This window comes from Gorilla gorilla, chromosome 10 (assembly GCF_029281585.2).
Source record: "Gorilla gorilla gorilla isolate KB3781 chromosome 10, NHGRI_mGorGor1-v2.1_pri, whole genome shotgun sequence".
Taxonomy (NCBI): domain Eukaryota; kingdom Metazoa; phylum Chordata; class Mammalia; order Primates; family Hominidae; genus Gorilla; species Gorilla gorilla.
In genome coordinates, this window is record NC_073234.2 from 31,733,191 (window position 1) to 31,750,556 (window position 17,366).

The window sequence follows — 17,366 nt, forward strand, 5'->3', positions numbered from 1 at the left end:
CTCATCATAAAAACAATTCTCTTTACCACTTAATAATCTCAGTGAGCCTTTCCAGCACTTATGCCATACTTTAGCCTTGCTTGAAAATTTGTACTGTTGCTACCACTGATGTATCTGTTCTAGAAAGTAACAGGCTTTCGTTTCCAGGACTGTCAAATCAGAAGTTTTCCCAAGAACACAAAGATTCACACTATTATTGCACATCATAGAACTCATGCCTGTAGCTTGAAAATAGAAGTCTTTGGTGTAGGCATTTGCTTGTTTGACAGCTCTGTTCTAAATTTTGAAACTAGTGGTACTGTAAAGTGCCTGTCTGACAATGGTGTACCAGACCTTAGTCATGCAAAATAATTACTGTTCACGGTTCCTTAGCTGAAGTCAATAGCTCCCTGCAAAACACAACATAATGCAGAGATCTAAAGGTACTAAATCAAAATGGAGAAAAAGAAGAATTTTAAACAGATTTGGAAGAAAAAAATAGATTCTGCAAGATTTACCAAGTGATGTCTTGCAGCACATGGAAGGCTCTAAACTTTCTAAAAGAAACTCCATGATAGAAATGATAACTTTTATTAATCCATTCTGGTAATTGTTGTCAGGAAGCTTATGTGAGTTCAAAAGAATGAAAGCAGTTGTGAAGATGTTAGCAAGTAGTGTATAGTGTTTATTTTCTTGACTTGAAATCATATCTTCAAGTTTGCTTCTGCGAATTTGGTATTTAAAGCCAGCAATATATCACCTATACTAAAGAGATTGATTAAATCAACTTAAAGAGCTACAGTTTTGGAACTAGAGTGGCAGGATGCCCTCCCTGGACCTTTGGTAAGCTCCATGAATCGGTGTAATGGTATGTCCTGGAAAAATCAATATTAACCCAACAAATAAATAATTTAGTCTCCATGTTGCCTGAAACATTTGCCAGGGAATTCTGGGAAGATTGCTGCTTGACTGCTTGAGCGAAAAGGATAACCTCCTTCTTAATCCTTGGTACACAATTGCATTTAAGACTATCCGCCTTCTGGGAAAAACAAGGAAACAAACAATAAAATCGATTGTTTCCCTGGAAGAGACAAAAACACAGAAATAAATTAGAATTTCACAGACTCTTTCATGACATATTTACCAACATTTACCTTCAACATTTTCAATCTAATATTAAGGTGGAACTACTTGTGGTAGTTATGTAATTATCTTATTATTCTTTTATTGTTAACTTCAATGAAGTTTATAAAATTTTTTTATTTTTAAAAAATGTTACTTTTTTTTGGCCGGGCACAGTGGCTCATGCCTGTAATCCCAGCACTTTGGGAGGCCGAGGCAGGCAGATCACGAGGTCAGGAGATTGAGACCATCCTGGCTAACACGGTGAAACCCCGTCTGTACTAAAAATACAAAAAAACTAGCCGGGCGTGGTGACAGGCGCCTGTAGTCCCAGCTACTTGGGAGGCTGAGGCAGGAGAATGGCATGAACCCGGGAGGCGGAGGTTGCAGTGAGCCAAGATTGCGCCACTGCACTCCAGCCTGGGTGACAGAGTGAGACTCTGTCAAAAAAAAAAAAAGTTACTTTTCAATGATACACAATAAATGTCCATATTTTTGAGGTATATATGTGATAATTTAATACATTCATTAATTTGTAAAGATGAAATCAGTTTGGATGCTCTTTCTTTCTTTCTCTTGCCTAATTGCTCTGGTCAGGACTTCTAGTATTATGTGGAATAAAAGTGGTGATAGTGGGCATCCTTGTCTTGTTCCAGATCTTAGAAGAAAGGATTTTAATTTTTCCCTGCTCAGTATGATACTAGCTGTGGGTTTATCTTATATGGGCTTTATTATTTTGAGGTATGTTCCTTCTATACCCAGTTTGTTGAGGGGTTTGCTTTGTTTTGCTTTTTAGAGATGGGGGTCTCACTATATTGCCCAGGCTGGTGCCTCGAACCCCTGTGCTCAAGGGATCCTCATACCCCAGCCTCCTGAGTAGTTGAGACTATAGGCATGTGCCACCACACACTTGTCTAAGGGTTTTATATATATATATATATGTATACATATATACATGTATACATGTATATATGTATATATGTACATATACATACATATGTACACATATGTATACATATACATATGTACACATATGTATACATATACATATGTACACATATGTATACATATACATATGTACACATATGTATACATATACATATGTACACATATGTATACATATACATATGTACACATATATACATGCATGTATATATACATATATGTGTATATATATAAAATATATATGTATACATATATGTGTATATATATAAAATATATATGTATACACATATGTGTATACATATATACACATATATATGCATACATATATGTGTATACATATATACACACATATATATAAAATAAAGTAATGTTGAATTTTATTGAATGCTTTTCCAGTATCTATTGAAATGATCACATGTTTTTTTATTCTTGGTTCTATTAATATGATATGTCATGTTTATTGATTTGTGTATGTTGAACCATTCTTGCATCCCTTGGATGAATCCCACTTGATTGTGACAAATTATCTTTTTTAGTGTGTTGTTGAATTTAGTTTGCTAGTATTTTGTTGAAGATTTTTGCCTCTATGTTCATCAGTGATATTGGCCTGTAGTTTTCTTTTCTTGTCTCCTTGTCTGCTTTTGGCATCAGGGAAATCCTGGCCTCATGGAATTAGTTTGAAAGTATTCCCTCTTATTTATTTATGTATTTATTTATTTATTTTTGAAGAATTTGAGTAGAATTGGTTCTTCTCTAAATGTTCAGGTAGCATTCAGTAGTGAAGCCATTAGGCCTTGGGTTTCCCTTTGATGGGAGACTTTTTATTATAGCATCAATCTTGTTACTCGTTAGGGGTTTGTTGAAGTTTTCTATTTCTTCCTGGCTCCATGGTGACAGGCTATATGTGCCCAGGAATTTATCCCATTTCTTCTAGATTTTCCAATTTGTTGGCATGTAGTTGTTCATAATAGTCTCTAGTGATTCATTATATTTCCATAGTCTCAGTTGTTGTGTCTCCTTTTTGTTTCTTTCTTTTCTTTTTTTTTTTTTTTTCAAACACAGGGTCTCACCTTGTCACCCAGGCTGGAGTGCAGTGGCACAATCACAGCTCACTGTAGCCAAAAACTCCTAGGCTCCTGTGATCTTCCACATAGCACCCTCCATGTAGCATCATCACACCTGGCTAATATTATTATTATTATTATTTTTGTAGAGATGAGGTCTCCCTATGTTGCCCAGACTGATCTTGAACTCTTGGCCTCAAGTGATCCTCCCACTTCAGTCTTCCCAGTGGTGGGATTACAGGCGTGCGCTACTTGTTTCTGATTTCATTTATTTGAGTCTTCTCTCTTTTTTTCCTAGTCTAGCTAAAGGTTTGTTGATTATCTTTTCAAAAAACCAACTTTTTATTGTATTGATCTTCTGTGGTTTTTTGTAGTCTCAATTTCATGCGAATTTCAGCTCTGATCTTTATTTCTTTCCTTCTACTTATATTGAGGTTTGGTTTGTTTTCTTTTCTAGTTCCTTGAGGTGCATCATTAAGTTATTTAAAGTCTTTCTACTTTTTTGATATACATGTTTATTGCTATAAACCTTTTTTCTTCATTCTGCTTTTGTTGTATCCCATAGATTTCGTTATGTTGTATTTCCATTTTCTTTGTTTTAAGAAATTGTTGTTTCCTTCTCAATTACTTCAATGACCCATTGGTCATCCAGGAACATGTTGTTTAAGTTTCATGTGTTTGTGTATTTTCTGAGGTTCCTCTTGTTATTGATTTCTAGTTTTATTCCATTGTGATCAGAAAAGATACTAGGAATGATTTCTACTTATTTGAATTTGTTGAGACTTGTTTTGTAGTCTAAGAAATGGTCTATTCTAGAGAACTCATGTGCTGATGAAAAGACTGTATTCTGCCAGCAATTGGGTGAAATGTTCCGTAAATGTCAGTTAGACCTACTTAGTCTAGAGTATAGTTTAACTTTGATGTTTCTTTGTCGATTTTCTGTCTGGAAGATCTGTCCATTAATGACAGTCAGGTGTTGAAATCCCTACTATTATTGCATTGCAGTCTATCTCTCCATTTATATCTATTAATGTTTGTTTTATATGCTTAGGAGTGCCAGTGTTGGGTGCATAGATATTTATAATTGTTTCATCTTGCTGAATTGACCCCTTTATCAATTTACAGTGACCTCTTTGTCTCTGTTTGTTTTTAATTTGCAGTCTATTTTATCTGATATAAGTATAGTTACTGGGGAGTGATTAAGTCATGAAGGTGGAGCTGTTGTGAATGGGATTAATACCTTTATAAAAGAGGTTGAAGGGAGCTCCCCTGCCCCCTCTATCATATGAGGAAGCAGCAGGAAGGAGCAATCTTACAAGCAAAGAGCAGCCCTGGCACACACCAAATCTGCCGGTGCCTTGATCTTGGACTTCCCAGCCTGCTGAACTGGGAGAAATAAATTTTCTGTTGTTTATAAATTACCCAGTCTAAGGTATTTTGTTATAGCAGCCTGAGCAAACTAAGCCATGCTCCTTTCCAGCTAATCACTGCCCCCACTCCATTAGAAACAACCACTATTATCATTTTGATTATTATACATTAGTTTTGTTTATTTTTTAATTTAATGTAAATGAAATCATACTCTTTTGTGTCTGGTTTCTTTTGGTTGGTGTAATGTTGAAATTTAGTTAGATATTTTTGTGTGTATCAGTAGTTTCTTACTTTTTTATGTGACGTAGTTAGCATTTCCTTGTATGAATATACCGCAACTTGTCTTTGCACTCTTCTGCTGATGAACATTATGGTTTTTCCAGTTTTTGGTAAGTATGAATAAAGCTATTAAAATCATTCTTGAACAATCTTTTTGGTGGCCATATGCTTTCATTTCTCTTGGGTGAATACTCTATTTAGAAGCAGAATTGTTGGATTATAAAACAGTTCTATGTTTATTTCATAAGAAACTATGAGACAGTTTTACTATTTGATTCCATTTTATACCCTCACTAGCAATGTATGATGGTTTCATTTGCTCCACAGCTTTGCCAATGTTTGATTTTGTTTGTCTTTAATTCTTGCCTTTGCAATTTTTGGGAAGAAGCAAATCGTTGTGGTTTTGATTTGCCTATCTGTGAAGACTAATGACATTGAATACCTTTTCATGTGCTTCTTAGTCATTCATATATCTTCTTTTGTGAGTGTTCAAATATTTTGAACATTTTCTATTTTTAATTTTCTACTTTTGTCTCAATTATTGTCATAGGTGTTCTTTTGCATACAAGTTCTTTGTCAGATACATGGTATTGGGAATATTTTCTCTCAGTCTCTGGCTTTCCTATTTATTTTCTTAATAATGTCTTTCGATGAAGTTCAATTTATCAGTTTTTTCTTTTGTTTTATAGATAATTTTTTGTTTCCTGCCTAAAACATCTTTTCCGACCCCAAGGTCATGAAGATAATCGAGGTTTTCTTGCAGAGGCTTTATAGTATTAGCCTTGAGGTCTGTGATTCAGCTTGAATTAATTTTTGTGTATGATGTCAGTTAAGGGTCAAAGTTCAATTTTTTTACCATGTGGCTATTCAGTGGTTCCAGCCCCTTTTGTTGAAAGCTTTCCTTTCTTCAGTGAATTGTCTTGGCACCTTGTTGAAAATCAATTGACCAATTAAATATAGTTCTATTTCTGGATTCTATTCTATTCTTTTGACCTATTTGTCTATCTTTATACCCTTACTATACTCTCTTGATTAGCTTCAATAATTTTTATCATTTTTTAGTTCTGTTCCTTTCATCGTGGCTACTTTTGCCTCTTGACAATATTAGCTTAAGAGTTTATTTCAGAAGTTAGCACAGCTTTCAAGCTGCTGTGTATCTCAGAGTGTCTGTCTAAAAAATAGGAAAAATAAGAACTCCCTTATAGGGTTATTGGGAGAAATAAACAATCTAGTATACATGTTTAAAATGTATTATAACTCTAAAATAATCCTTAAGTGTTCAGAATATTGCTTATTTTTGTTTCACTTTTTGCTCTCTTGACCTTAAAACATATTCTTATGCAAGTTCACTGAAATCCCCCAGTAGGTTTCAGATTGTGGCAGGGCACCTGTTCTGTGGATTTAGGAAAAAACAAAGGCCCCAATATAATTGAGGGGAGTGATAGGCACCTGTTTTCTTCCTATTTACAGCAAGCCTTAACAGAGGGTGATGGCAATTCTTTCTGACATTTTTACTTTGTCTGTTTTAAAAACAGACAAAGGTATTACTGGACTTCCAATGCTTTGCTCTTCCAGATATTTCTAATTTGATCCCCTGAACAGTCTGCTTTTTTTTTTCTTTATTGTGGTAATTCCTTTTTCAGATGAATGACCTTTGCTCTCCTCACCCCAAATCAATGACCTTTTAAACTGTTTTAATATTTACTAGGGAATTACTTGTTCTGAGGCTTGGATTGAGTTTCTCTAAAAGATGGTATTCTAGAATTTAAATGGTGGTGAGAGGAAGGGTTGAAAAGCTGAATCCATTCTTTTACCCAGACAAAACTAAGCTGAATAACAACTCTTTCTCTTTCTCAATCATTTAAGAGCTTATAACAAAGATGAATAAAAAGTGTCAATTATTTTGCAACTTTTACCTGTTACCACCCTAGTTCACACCTCAAATGTCATTCTTATTTCTAAATGGAAACTTTCCTTCCACAAGCTTAATGGCAACTTTTTACCTTTTTGGCCTTTGTGTTTACTAGATTGTAAAATCCTGGAGGACAACTCTTTGACGTTATTTATCTTAGTTTTAGATTTTAGCATCAAACCAAGTACATTGCATTCATTTAATAAATGTTTATTCAATTAAACCAAGTGCTGATATTCTACCCAATACAGTGTCATATATATATATCTGTATGTATATATATATAATATTGCCTGATACACACAAACACACACACACATATATATATATGTATGTAACAGGCAATAATTGTTCGTGATTTAGTGATAGTAGGAACTCAGTATTTATTCATTGATCAATTAATAGTTTGAACATATTCTATATTTAGAGCATTAGATGAGTCAAGTGCTACTTTCTTTTTTAAAAAAATGTTAGAACCAGCTGGATGCAGTGGCTCACGCCTGTAATCCCAACACTTTGGGAGGCTGAGGCAGGTGGATCACGAGGTCAGGAGATCGAGACCATCCTGGCTAACACAGAGAAACCCCATCTATACTAGAAATACAAAAAAATTAGCCGGGCATGATGGCAGGCGCCTGTAATCCCAGCTACTCGGGATGCTGAGGCAGGAGAATGGTGTGAACCCGGGAGGCGGAGCTTGCAGTGAGCTGAGATCGTGCCACTGCACTCTAGCCTGGGCTACACAGGCAGACTCTGTCTCAAAAAAAAAAAAAAAAAAAAAATGTTATAACCATTCAACTAGCATTCTGTAGACCAAATTTTCTAAACACTAGCTCTCCTCTTCCTTTTTCTGCCATGTTATCCATAAGATTTGGCCTGTATCACCTTATAATAAATGAAGAGAGTCTTAATTTCTTATAATACCAAACTCTTTCGGAGAGAATTCAGAATAGATTTATGTCATCTCAAATTCTATCCTATTCCAGTTAATGTTACAGACAGATTCTAGTATACTTTAAAAAGATAGGTGAATAAGTAGAGTTTTGAAAAGATACAGACATAAAAGTGAAGAACAGATGCCTTCTGATGCTAGACTTTACAAAACTCCTACTGTTATGCTTATATAGAAATCATTCTCAGACCTTCCTTGGATTAATTTCTGTTCCTAGAGCAAACTGGTAGTTATTTCTTTCTTTAATAGAACATGAACTTGTCCATCAAATCCTAGAAAGTTAGTCCTAGGGATATCCTTTAAAGCCTAAAGGAGTAAATTAAGAGCAAAAAAAGGAAGTAGACCTTGCAACAGGTGGTGAGTGTCTGAGATAGAGCACTAGGAGAGAAATAATATAGATTGAAAATAGAAATCCTTAAGCATTTGTCGTATAAACCCATGAAAGATAGATCCATAAATATTGTGGGGACTATGAGGACTAGGAAGCTTGGAAGTATCCCTAATCTAGATAGTGATGGTAGGCTAAATATCTACGGCTTCCCTAAATGTTCCTCTAAACCTCCCTGTAAAAAAACACACTAAGCTGATTGTGTAATGAGCTGATCCAGTACAATTGCCTCCAATTTCATTCTGGACCCTGAACAGGAGGGGACATCGTGACAAAGCAAATTGTCTGGTATCATGAATTTGGAACACCGTAAGTGATCTTTACTGAGGGTTACATTCTGTCATTGTCAGCCTTTTAAGGAGGCCTTGCCACCAGCGCAGGGCAGGTGAAGTCTAAGGGAAGGTAATATTGTCAATGCCTGCTAATTAGTTCTACCCTGGAGATTTTAACTTTCTACGAAGTTTTTAAAAACAACTTCCAAAACTCTGCGTGATCTTTTTCATCGTTTGCAGGTAACTAAAAGTTAACAGCCTTCCCCTTCCTTCCCCTCTCCCAATCCTGAAATGTTCGAGGATTCAGAGTTCCTAGACAATGGCTACTGTCCCCCTTCCCACTGATTAGGGGAGTTGGCATTTCAGGAACCAGAGTTTCTAAAGGCGCCAAATAGAAGGGCTCAAAGGGAATCAGCAGGCGATGGTTACTCTGGGCGGGTAAATCAGGTGATTTAGAGGAGGGGTTTGGCGAGGTTGGGGTCGGGCTTTAAACGTGGGAGGGCTAATTAATAGAAGATTAACTGGAGAGGGGCGGTGCCTGCGTCCGGCCCGCGCGGCCACAGTCCCTGCATTGCGCGCGACCCGGCGGCGGGACAGGCTTGCTGCTTCCTCCTCCTCGGCCTCACCGTGCGTACTGGGAGGGGAGAAGGGGACGGCATGCAGAGGGTGGCAGGCAGGGAGGGCCAGGGTGGGTGGCAGATGGAAGACTTGGGGGGGTCTCTGCCAGCTGGAAGTGCTTGGCTCCACTTAGCAGCTAAACTTAGCTTTTCAATCGATCGCTTTTGAAAGGGAATTGTATTTCTGTCCCCGTGTGGGTAAGTTTTCCCATTTCTCAAACTCCAAGAACGAAACGAGAGAGTCAGTCTTTTCATGCTTGAGTGATGATTTCCAAACTTTGCCTTTTCAAGTCAAAGTAGCCTCCTGTTTGAAAGGGTCCCTTGAACTCTGGGGAAGGAGGAAAAGGCACGTGCAAGTTGTAGTAATGGAGGAAATGCCTGTAGTTTGAACGACTGCTGTTCTCCCCAAGAGTGCAAAAGCCTGCGGTGTCTCAGGTTTCATGGGCATAGTGGCCTTTATGCCTATTGTAAGGCAGGATTTGCTCTTCTGAGTTCACTTTGATAGGAGAAACATCAGCAAGTTTTAAAATAATACTAAATAATACTACTGCTAATAGTGCTAGCTATCGAAACAAGAGGATGTGGGTTAGATGATAATATTTTTGTGTGATATTATAGCCAGTGACAAGAGAGCTAAGGGTGAGCCCCTTGGGAGGGTTCTCACCTGTGCCCCACTTCCCCAGTCTGGAGGAGGAAGCCATGTGGAAGGAGAAAAGGAGAAGGGAACCCTCTTTTTAGGGAATTAAGGTCTCATATATTGCTCTAGCTGGCTTGGGACAGAGGGGAGAGGAGTGCATGTAAATCTTCTAGTCTCTCTGCTTCTCTTGAAATGTGGCAGTCTGAGCTCCGCGTTTATATTCCCCTATTTCTTCTCCCTAATTTCTTACCCAGTGAGTGCTGAGTGGGTGCCCGCAAGCATTGCTGTGTGGCACCCAGGCCTCCAGTGAGCAATCCTTAAAGCCCAGTTTTCCTGGGGTCCCAGCCTGCTGTGAGTCCCAGCCTACACCTACCTTTTGCATATGCTTTTCTTGGCCTTAGGATAGTACTGGACTTTTTTGTCCTCTGCTGTTTCCAAAATAAGAGGGCTATGTGTGCGATTATCTTTGGTAATTAAAAAAAAAAAAAAAAGACAAATCAGTCCAAATTTGGATATTACCCTCTCTGGCAGACAAGTAAAATTTTTCTACGGGTTTGTTTTAGAGTGGTGTCTATGAATCCCTGAGATTGGAAAAGGAGGTCAGGTCAGCACAGAGAAAGGCCTTACCCCACCACTCTCCCGAGAGGCACCAGCATTTCACCTGCAGCCTCTGGGCTCTGAACCCCACTTTGCATGAGACCACATAGTGGGCTGAGTCTGCAGCCACCACGATGCCTTCAGGAAATGCTAGAATTCATCTAGAGTTCCAGATTAACGTATCCGCAACATGGCCACCGAATTATCTTTTTTCTTTATCTCATGTGTAGTGTTTGTTAGTTTTAGAAGGTACAAAATTGCAGAGTCATGGCCCTGGGGATGCGTGCCCAGATTATTCATGTGTTTCACAATATTGATGCAGAAAGGCCGGCCACCTTATCCTGAGAAGAGAACTTTGCTCATTTTGGCCAAAAGCCTGTAAAGGGAAAGGGCGTTCCTCAACTGAGAAGTGAAGATTATTCGCTGCTACATAGTACGGGAGTTTTGAGGGAGGGGTAGAAAACAGGAATGAGATTTGACAAGGAAAGGCCTCCAGAAGACCAGAGCTATTGAGAATTCTTAGCCTTGATGGTGGGTAGCCCAGAGGTAAACACTTGAGAAAACTAAGTTGCAGTCTTGGTCTCTCCACTGTGAATTTGGGTCATATTACTCACTACTTTTCTGGGCCTTAATTTCCTTATATACTAAAGGTAGAAAAAAATATTATTTGCTCTACCTCAGGGTTTTTCGGGTCAAGTGAGATAAAATATGCAAAAGCTTTTTGAAAATTCTAAAATCCTCAGTGCCTAGAACAGCGCCAAAGTCGGAAGTTTTTTATTTACCAAACACACAGCATTTAACAGGTCCCAGAGCTTTTTTTTTTGTTTTTTTTTTTGAGACGGAGTCTCTCACTGTCACCCAGGCTGGAGTGCAGTGGCACGATCTCAGCTCACTGCAAGCTCCGCCTCCCGGGTTCACGCCATTCTCCTGCCTCAGCCTCCCGAGTAGCTGGGACTACAGGCGCCCGCCACCACGCCCGGCTAATTTTTTGTATTTTTAATAGAGACGGGGTTTTACCATGTTAGCCAGGATGGTCTCGATCTCCTGACCTCGTGATCTGCCCGCCTCTGGCTCCCAAAGTGCTGGGATTACAGGCATGAGCCACCGCGCTCGGCCCCCGCTTTTCTAACTTTATTCAGCTAAGGCTCACAAGAATCCAGTGAAATGGGAGTTCTTATTCAACTCCTTTCACAGGTAAGGTGAAGAGGTCCCAGAGAAGTTAAGTTATACTTATTAAGTGGCAGGGTCGAGATCCACCCGAATGCCAATCTAGTTCCAGTTTTGAATACTTGACACTCTACCCCATGTCCTCTTATGAAGAAGTCACCTCCACATTAGGGGACAGAGCTCTGGTCTCTGGCAAGAGAGGCTGAGATACTTATTACCATGCTGGCCAATGAATGGAGAATATAATGAGCAAACAAACCACTGTGCAAACATGATTGATCATTGTAAATATTTTCTATAATTCATAACCAAATTAGTGTTTTTCCCTGCATACTTTTCTTAGATTATTTCTCCTTCATTCCTTGAATCCTCAAACCACTTAACATTTCATCCTGTTATTTATTATCATACAGGACCACTCTTCTCCCTCCTGACAACCTTTCCTGGTAAAAGGCTTTCAGTAATTTTGTTGTGGCTGCAGAGCCAAACATGATAATGGCTGCAGTTTTGTGCAGCAAACTCATGGCAATTGATTGATAAATCAGCTTTGGGGGAAAAAAAGTTTACAACAGCATTGCCTTAATCCATGCTATAAACAACTACTATTTCTTAATGTTCTTACCTTAACTGCTCATTACCTGGCTCTTGGGTACCTGTGAAGGGGAAGATGTTACCCTGGAGAGATGGTTCATTGACTCATCAGGTGTGTGTCAGAGGCTTGGTGCTGGCCAGTCTCCCAAACCCACAGACTTGAGGAGTTAAGCCACATTCTTCGTGATTGAGAAACTCTGTGTGAAGTGCACAGTGTGTTGTTCATTTTTAAAGAAAAGGCCTCCCATTGCCCTTTTTCCCAGCCACTGACTTCTTTGTGTACTTTCCTACCAACAGTCCTGGGAGGCTGCCATTTTTTTCTCTACTCTATCAATACTGATTTTCAATGAGGGGGAAAAAAAAAGTTCTCTGGACTTTTGTTCCATCAATACATAAATTTCATTCTGGGAACATTAGTAGAGGCCTATAGAGAATGTTTTAGTTTTAAAATTGTTGTTAAGTAGCAACTTTCTATTTGATAAACTTACCTTAATTTTAAAAAACTTCACATGCTTGCTGTATTTCTTCACACCTTTGTACAGAGGCCTGGGACTTAGGGATCCTTTATTAAGCTAATTACTTTACCTACACTCTGAAGGATAGTGCAGTTTATTCATGACTTTCACCCCTTCAATACTAGAACAAAAGCAGACACGTTAAATGTTACCGAAAATATTATCTTGCACTGAGAGCTAATCTAACATACTATGCTTTCAAGACTAGAGACTTATGGAGGTTGACTAGTTTGCTATCTAGGGGATTTTTAAAAAACCTTGCACATGTAGTTTCCATTTGCCTAAATCCAAGCTGTATATTTTTAGTCTAAGAAAACAAAAATGGGGGGGCAAGGCATGGTGGCTCATGCCTGTAATCCTAGCAGTTTGGGAGGCTGAGGCGGGTGGATCACCTGAGGTCAGGAGTTTAAGACCAGCCTGACAAATATGGTGAAACCTCGTCTTTACTAAAAATACAAAAATTAGCCAGGTGTGGTGGCGGGCACCTGTAATCCCAGCTACTCGGGAGGCTGAGGCAGGAGGATGGCTTGAACCCAGGAGGCAGAGGTTGCAGTGAGCCAAGATTGCACCACTGCACTCCAGCCTGGGTGACAGAGTGAGACTCCATCTCAAAAAAAGAAAAGAAAAGGAAACAAAAATAGGGGTTACTTAGGTAGCTTTGATTTCTTTATCTGCAAAATGGGAATGATAATACCTCACCACATAACTGGAAAAAGAAAGAAGATGACAGATATAAGGGGTGCCTACTTGTGCCAGCCACAGAGTAGGCATTCACTTAATGTCAATTGAATTAGAATTAAGCAGAATTAAAGAGTTGAGAGCAGAAATAATCAAGCCTCTTGAAAGAGAGAGTATAGTGTAGTAACCGTATGGGGTGTTCGTGTCCCAGCTTGGCAGCTTAACAACTCTAATTCCCTTTTTCTTCTTTTGTGAAATGGGTATAGTTATGACAATTGTAATAGATTAACAAAGGTGATGAAAGTAGTGTACATAATGTACATAGTATAGTTGAACACATAGCAAACTCTAATAAAGCTAAGTATATATGTATGTGGTTTTTAATCACATTCACCAGCAACACAAAGATGGCTATATGACCAATAATGATACATATAAATGTATAGATTACTGGTAAGATGGATAGAAAGATTGCATCTGATAGATGTCAGGCTAATAAGGACACATGCAGGGGTTGAGCTTTAAAGGCAGGAATGAACATCATCTAGAAGAGATAGTACTACATGCCAAGCAGGATAAATAGCCTCTAAGCTTGGGTCTGAGAAAAGTTGTGTGTTTCTGTGGAAGAGAGAGAAGTAGATAGCAGGGCTGATAAAAGAACAAGAGGAGGTTACAAAGAATAATGGCAGAGGACTGGAAATTTACATTTTAAGCTTTACCCTAAGTTCCTACCTGTTTTGATTTCAGTATCACCAGTGTGTCTTGGCCTTCCTCTTCAGCACATTCCCAATTATACTTCCAATTCCAGACACAGATAACTACATTCCTCTACTCAACGGCTTTTAGTTGAATGTAACTTTGCAATGTGAAATGACTCAAGGATCATGTAAAGCTAATTCTCCTTCCCTATTACACCCATGAAAGTACCATATATGGTAATTCCTTACCTTGCATTTGCAAGCCTGTTTTTTTGATGTTTCCATTATCCTGCTTCTCCTTCTTTACCTGTCTTTGAATTGATGATGACGGTGATCATGATGACAATTGTGATAAGGATATTATGAATTTATTGAGGGTTTTTCTTGGGCCGGTCCATATTTTATCTCCATTACATTAGACAACAACCCATTAAGTTGGAAGCTATTACTATTTCAATTTTTTTTTTTTTTTTTGGGGGGGAGACAGAGTCTCACTCTGTCACCCAGGCTAGAGTGCAGTGGTGCCATCTTGGCTCACTGCAAGCTCTGCCTCCTGGGTTCATGCTATTCTCCTGCTTCAGCCTCCCGAGCAGCCGGGACTACAGGCGCCTGCCACCACACCCGGCTAATTTTTTGTATTTTTAGTAGAGACGGGTTTTCACTGTGTTAGCCAGGATGGACTGGATCTCTTGACCTCATGATCCACCCACCTCGGCCTCCCAAAGTGCTGGGATTACAGGCGTGAGCCACCACACCAGGCCTACTGTTTCAATTTTAAGAATGAAGAAATTTAGTCTCAGAGACTGAATCCCTCAAGCAAGGTTAACAGCTAAATCGTGGGACTGGAATTCAAGTCCTAAAGCCTACAGTTTTGAATACTACTGAAATGACAAGTTGTAAGTTGGGTCTCCAAAGCAGGATACATAAGAACTGAGGCCTTCCTAAGTTCAGTGCTGCTGCTAGGTACATAGCTTGATGTTTCCAAAGAGATCAGTCTATGACCTCTGGTCTTTTGCTTTCAACCTACTTATAGTTAATCTCAGTGCTAGTATGTGATGTTAGTCTATGTTTAGGGCATTTTTGCTATTTATTTTTGCTTATACTGCACCCTTTTTTTTCAAGTAGTACTTGCTTGATGTCTTCAAGCTAAATAATATAGAACTAGATAAAATATAATATAGTATACTTTTTTTTTTTTTTTTTGAGATAGAGTCTCTCTCTGTCGCCCAGGCTACAGTGCAGTGGCGCAATCTTGGCTCATTGCAACCTCCGCCTCCTGGATTTAAGCAATTCTCCTGCCTCAGTCTCACGAGTAGCTGGGATTGCAGGCACACGCCACTGCGTCTGGCTAATTTTTGTATTTTTAGTAGAGATGGGGTTTCACCATGTTGGGCTGGCTGGTCTCAAACTCCCGATCTCAAGTGATCCACCAGCCTCTGCCTCCCAAAGTGCTGGGATTAACAGGTATAAGCCACTGCGCTCAGCCCCTATTTACTTTGACATTTTAAAAACTAAACAATCATTTCTTCTTGGCAAATAGTCTTCTTGGCAAATATCTTGGCAAATAGTCCAAGATATTTTTAAGAACAGTATAATTAATGCTGCAATATAAGAACATCAAATGATCTTCCAGTTATTTTGGGTATTTATGTCTGCTTTTTCCCATTTTATTTAAATCTTTTTAAGATTCCAGACCAAAATTGAAAAAATGGTTGACCTCACCCAGGTAATGGATGATGAAGTATTCATGGCTTTTGCATCCTATGCAACAATTATTCTTTCAAAAATGATGCTTATGAGTACTGCAACTGCATTCTATAGATTGACAAGAAAGGTAAGAAATTTGGAGGTAATATTTTCTTACTTTTAAGAGTTGGAATTCTGGAGAGCAGTTTTCTTAATTTTCTTTTTTTATTTTTGGTAAATCCCAATAGCACACTGTTTTATGCTGTAAGTGAAGTATGCAATCGTTTGGCACAGATGGATCTGATGTATTTATGGAACAGTTGCTTTCTCCTAGAAACTAGTAAATGGTTTTTTCATTATGGCTTTTACCTTTTTATCATTCTGCTAAGCAGATGAGATATTCTGGAATATCAAAGTTTTCACGGAAACTTTCTTTCATTTTGGAATTAATTTTGCCAATGAGGGTTTAGAAAACAATCATTTTCTAGACAGTTAACTGGTATTTTCATCTCTAGTGCAGGTCAAGGGTATGATTTTGGTTAAAAAAATATAGAAAAAAAGAAGAAAGAAAAAGAAGAAAAAGGCTGAGAATTAAAGTCTTACTTTCAAAGTGAGCCTCATATATGAAACTTTTGAATTTTGTGTACTTCTGACTTTTTAAGTGGATACTATTTCTACCCAGCATTATAAGAATGACTTTTTTTTTTTTAAGTGCAGATGTGGGGAGGGTGGTAGACAGATTCTGAAGCACATATTCTGTATTCAAGCAGGGTTTATACGTGCTTGAAGCGCGTAGAGGGAGGTTCCCTTTACAAAATTTAAATATTTTCACGGGGGTAGTCCTTGTGCTCATTCAGCAACTTCTTCCTGGAGACCATCTGTTTCTCTCTTAGGACCTGTCCTGAGTTTTGTCCTCTAGAGCCTTGATTTTATCTATAGGTCACAGTCTTCCCTAAGGTGTTTCCTTGTTACTTTTTTTGTGTGTGTGTGAGATGGAGTCTCACACACTGGCCAGGCTGGTCTCAGGTGATCCACCCACCTTGGCCTCCCAAAGTGCTGGGATTACAGGCGTGGGCCTGGCCTACTATTTTGAGGTATAATGGAAGGATGTTTGCGTTTTAATGGAGGGCACACCTCTCATGCGCTGATGTGTTGCAGCATCAGGGCAACAAAGTGGCTGTCTGCTTCCAGGTCCACACTGACTTCTAGACACAGAATGTCACCAAGGAAATGTACCCTGTCTTACAAGAAAAGATGAAGGGAATTCAAATTTGGAGAGTGCCAGGAGCCACACGCTTTTTATGTGTGCTTGGTCATGCAGTCATTTTACACACTTGTTAGCATTGTCAGGTGAAATGAGGATTCATCTTTCCATTTTATATAGAGGGGGAACTTAGAGGTTAAGTAGCTGTCTGAGTCCCTTTGGGCTGCTCTTACAAAATGCCATAGACTGGGTGGCTTAAGCAACAAACATTTGTCTCACAGTTCTGGAGTCTGGTAAGTCTAAAATCAAGATGCCAGCAGATCTGGCGTTCAGTGAGGGCCCAGTTCCTGACTTGCAGATGGCCATCTTCTCATTGTATCCTCACATTGGCAGAGCACAGAGAGAGAGAGAGAGAGAGAAGGAAGCAAACTCTCTCCTTTCTCTTCTTATAAAGACTTTAATCTCATTCATGAGGACTCCACTCTCTTCACCTAATTACCTGCCAAAGGCCTCATATCCCAGATACTATCACATCGAAGATTAGGCTTTAACATACAAGTTTTATGGGGCCACAAACATTCAGTCCTTAGCAATAGCTTATCCAAGGTTACATACAAATAAAGAGTGAAACTGAGATTCAAACTGAAATTGCATTAAACCCAATCTAATGCCCTTTCCATTGTAATACATTT

At 38.8% G+C, this 17,366-nt stretch overlaps 1 protein-coding gene across 7 annotated transcripts in view; it reads left to right on the forward strand.

Annotated features, from left to right (window-relative positions):
* The window catches only part of MGST1 (microsomal glutathione S-transferase 1), a 115,747-nt gene that overhangs the window by 71,196 nt on the left and 27,185 nt on the right, over nt 1-17,366 (forward strand). For 3 of the 7 annotated variants that reach the window (XM_063693833.1, XM_004052830.5, XM_063693832.1), the window contains exons 1-2: nt 8,788-8,911; nt 15,471-15,618. In XM_063693833.1, the coding sequence (XP_063549903.1) occupies nt 15,493-15,618 (126 nt within the window). In that variant the 5' untranslated portion in view covers nt 8,788-8,911; nt 15,471-15,492. Of the gene's footprint in view, nt 1-8,786; nt 9,100-15,470; nt 15,619-17,366 lie in introns of those variants that run through there. The other 4 variants (XM_055358744.2, XM_004052824.4, XM_004052825.4 and 1 more) reach the window with 4 other exon arrangements.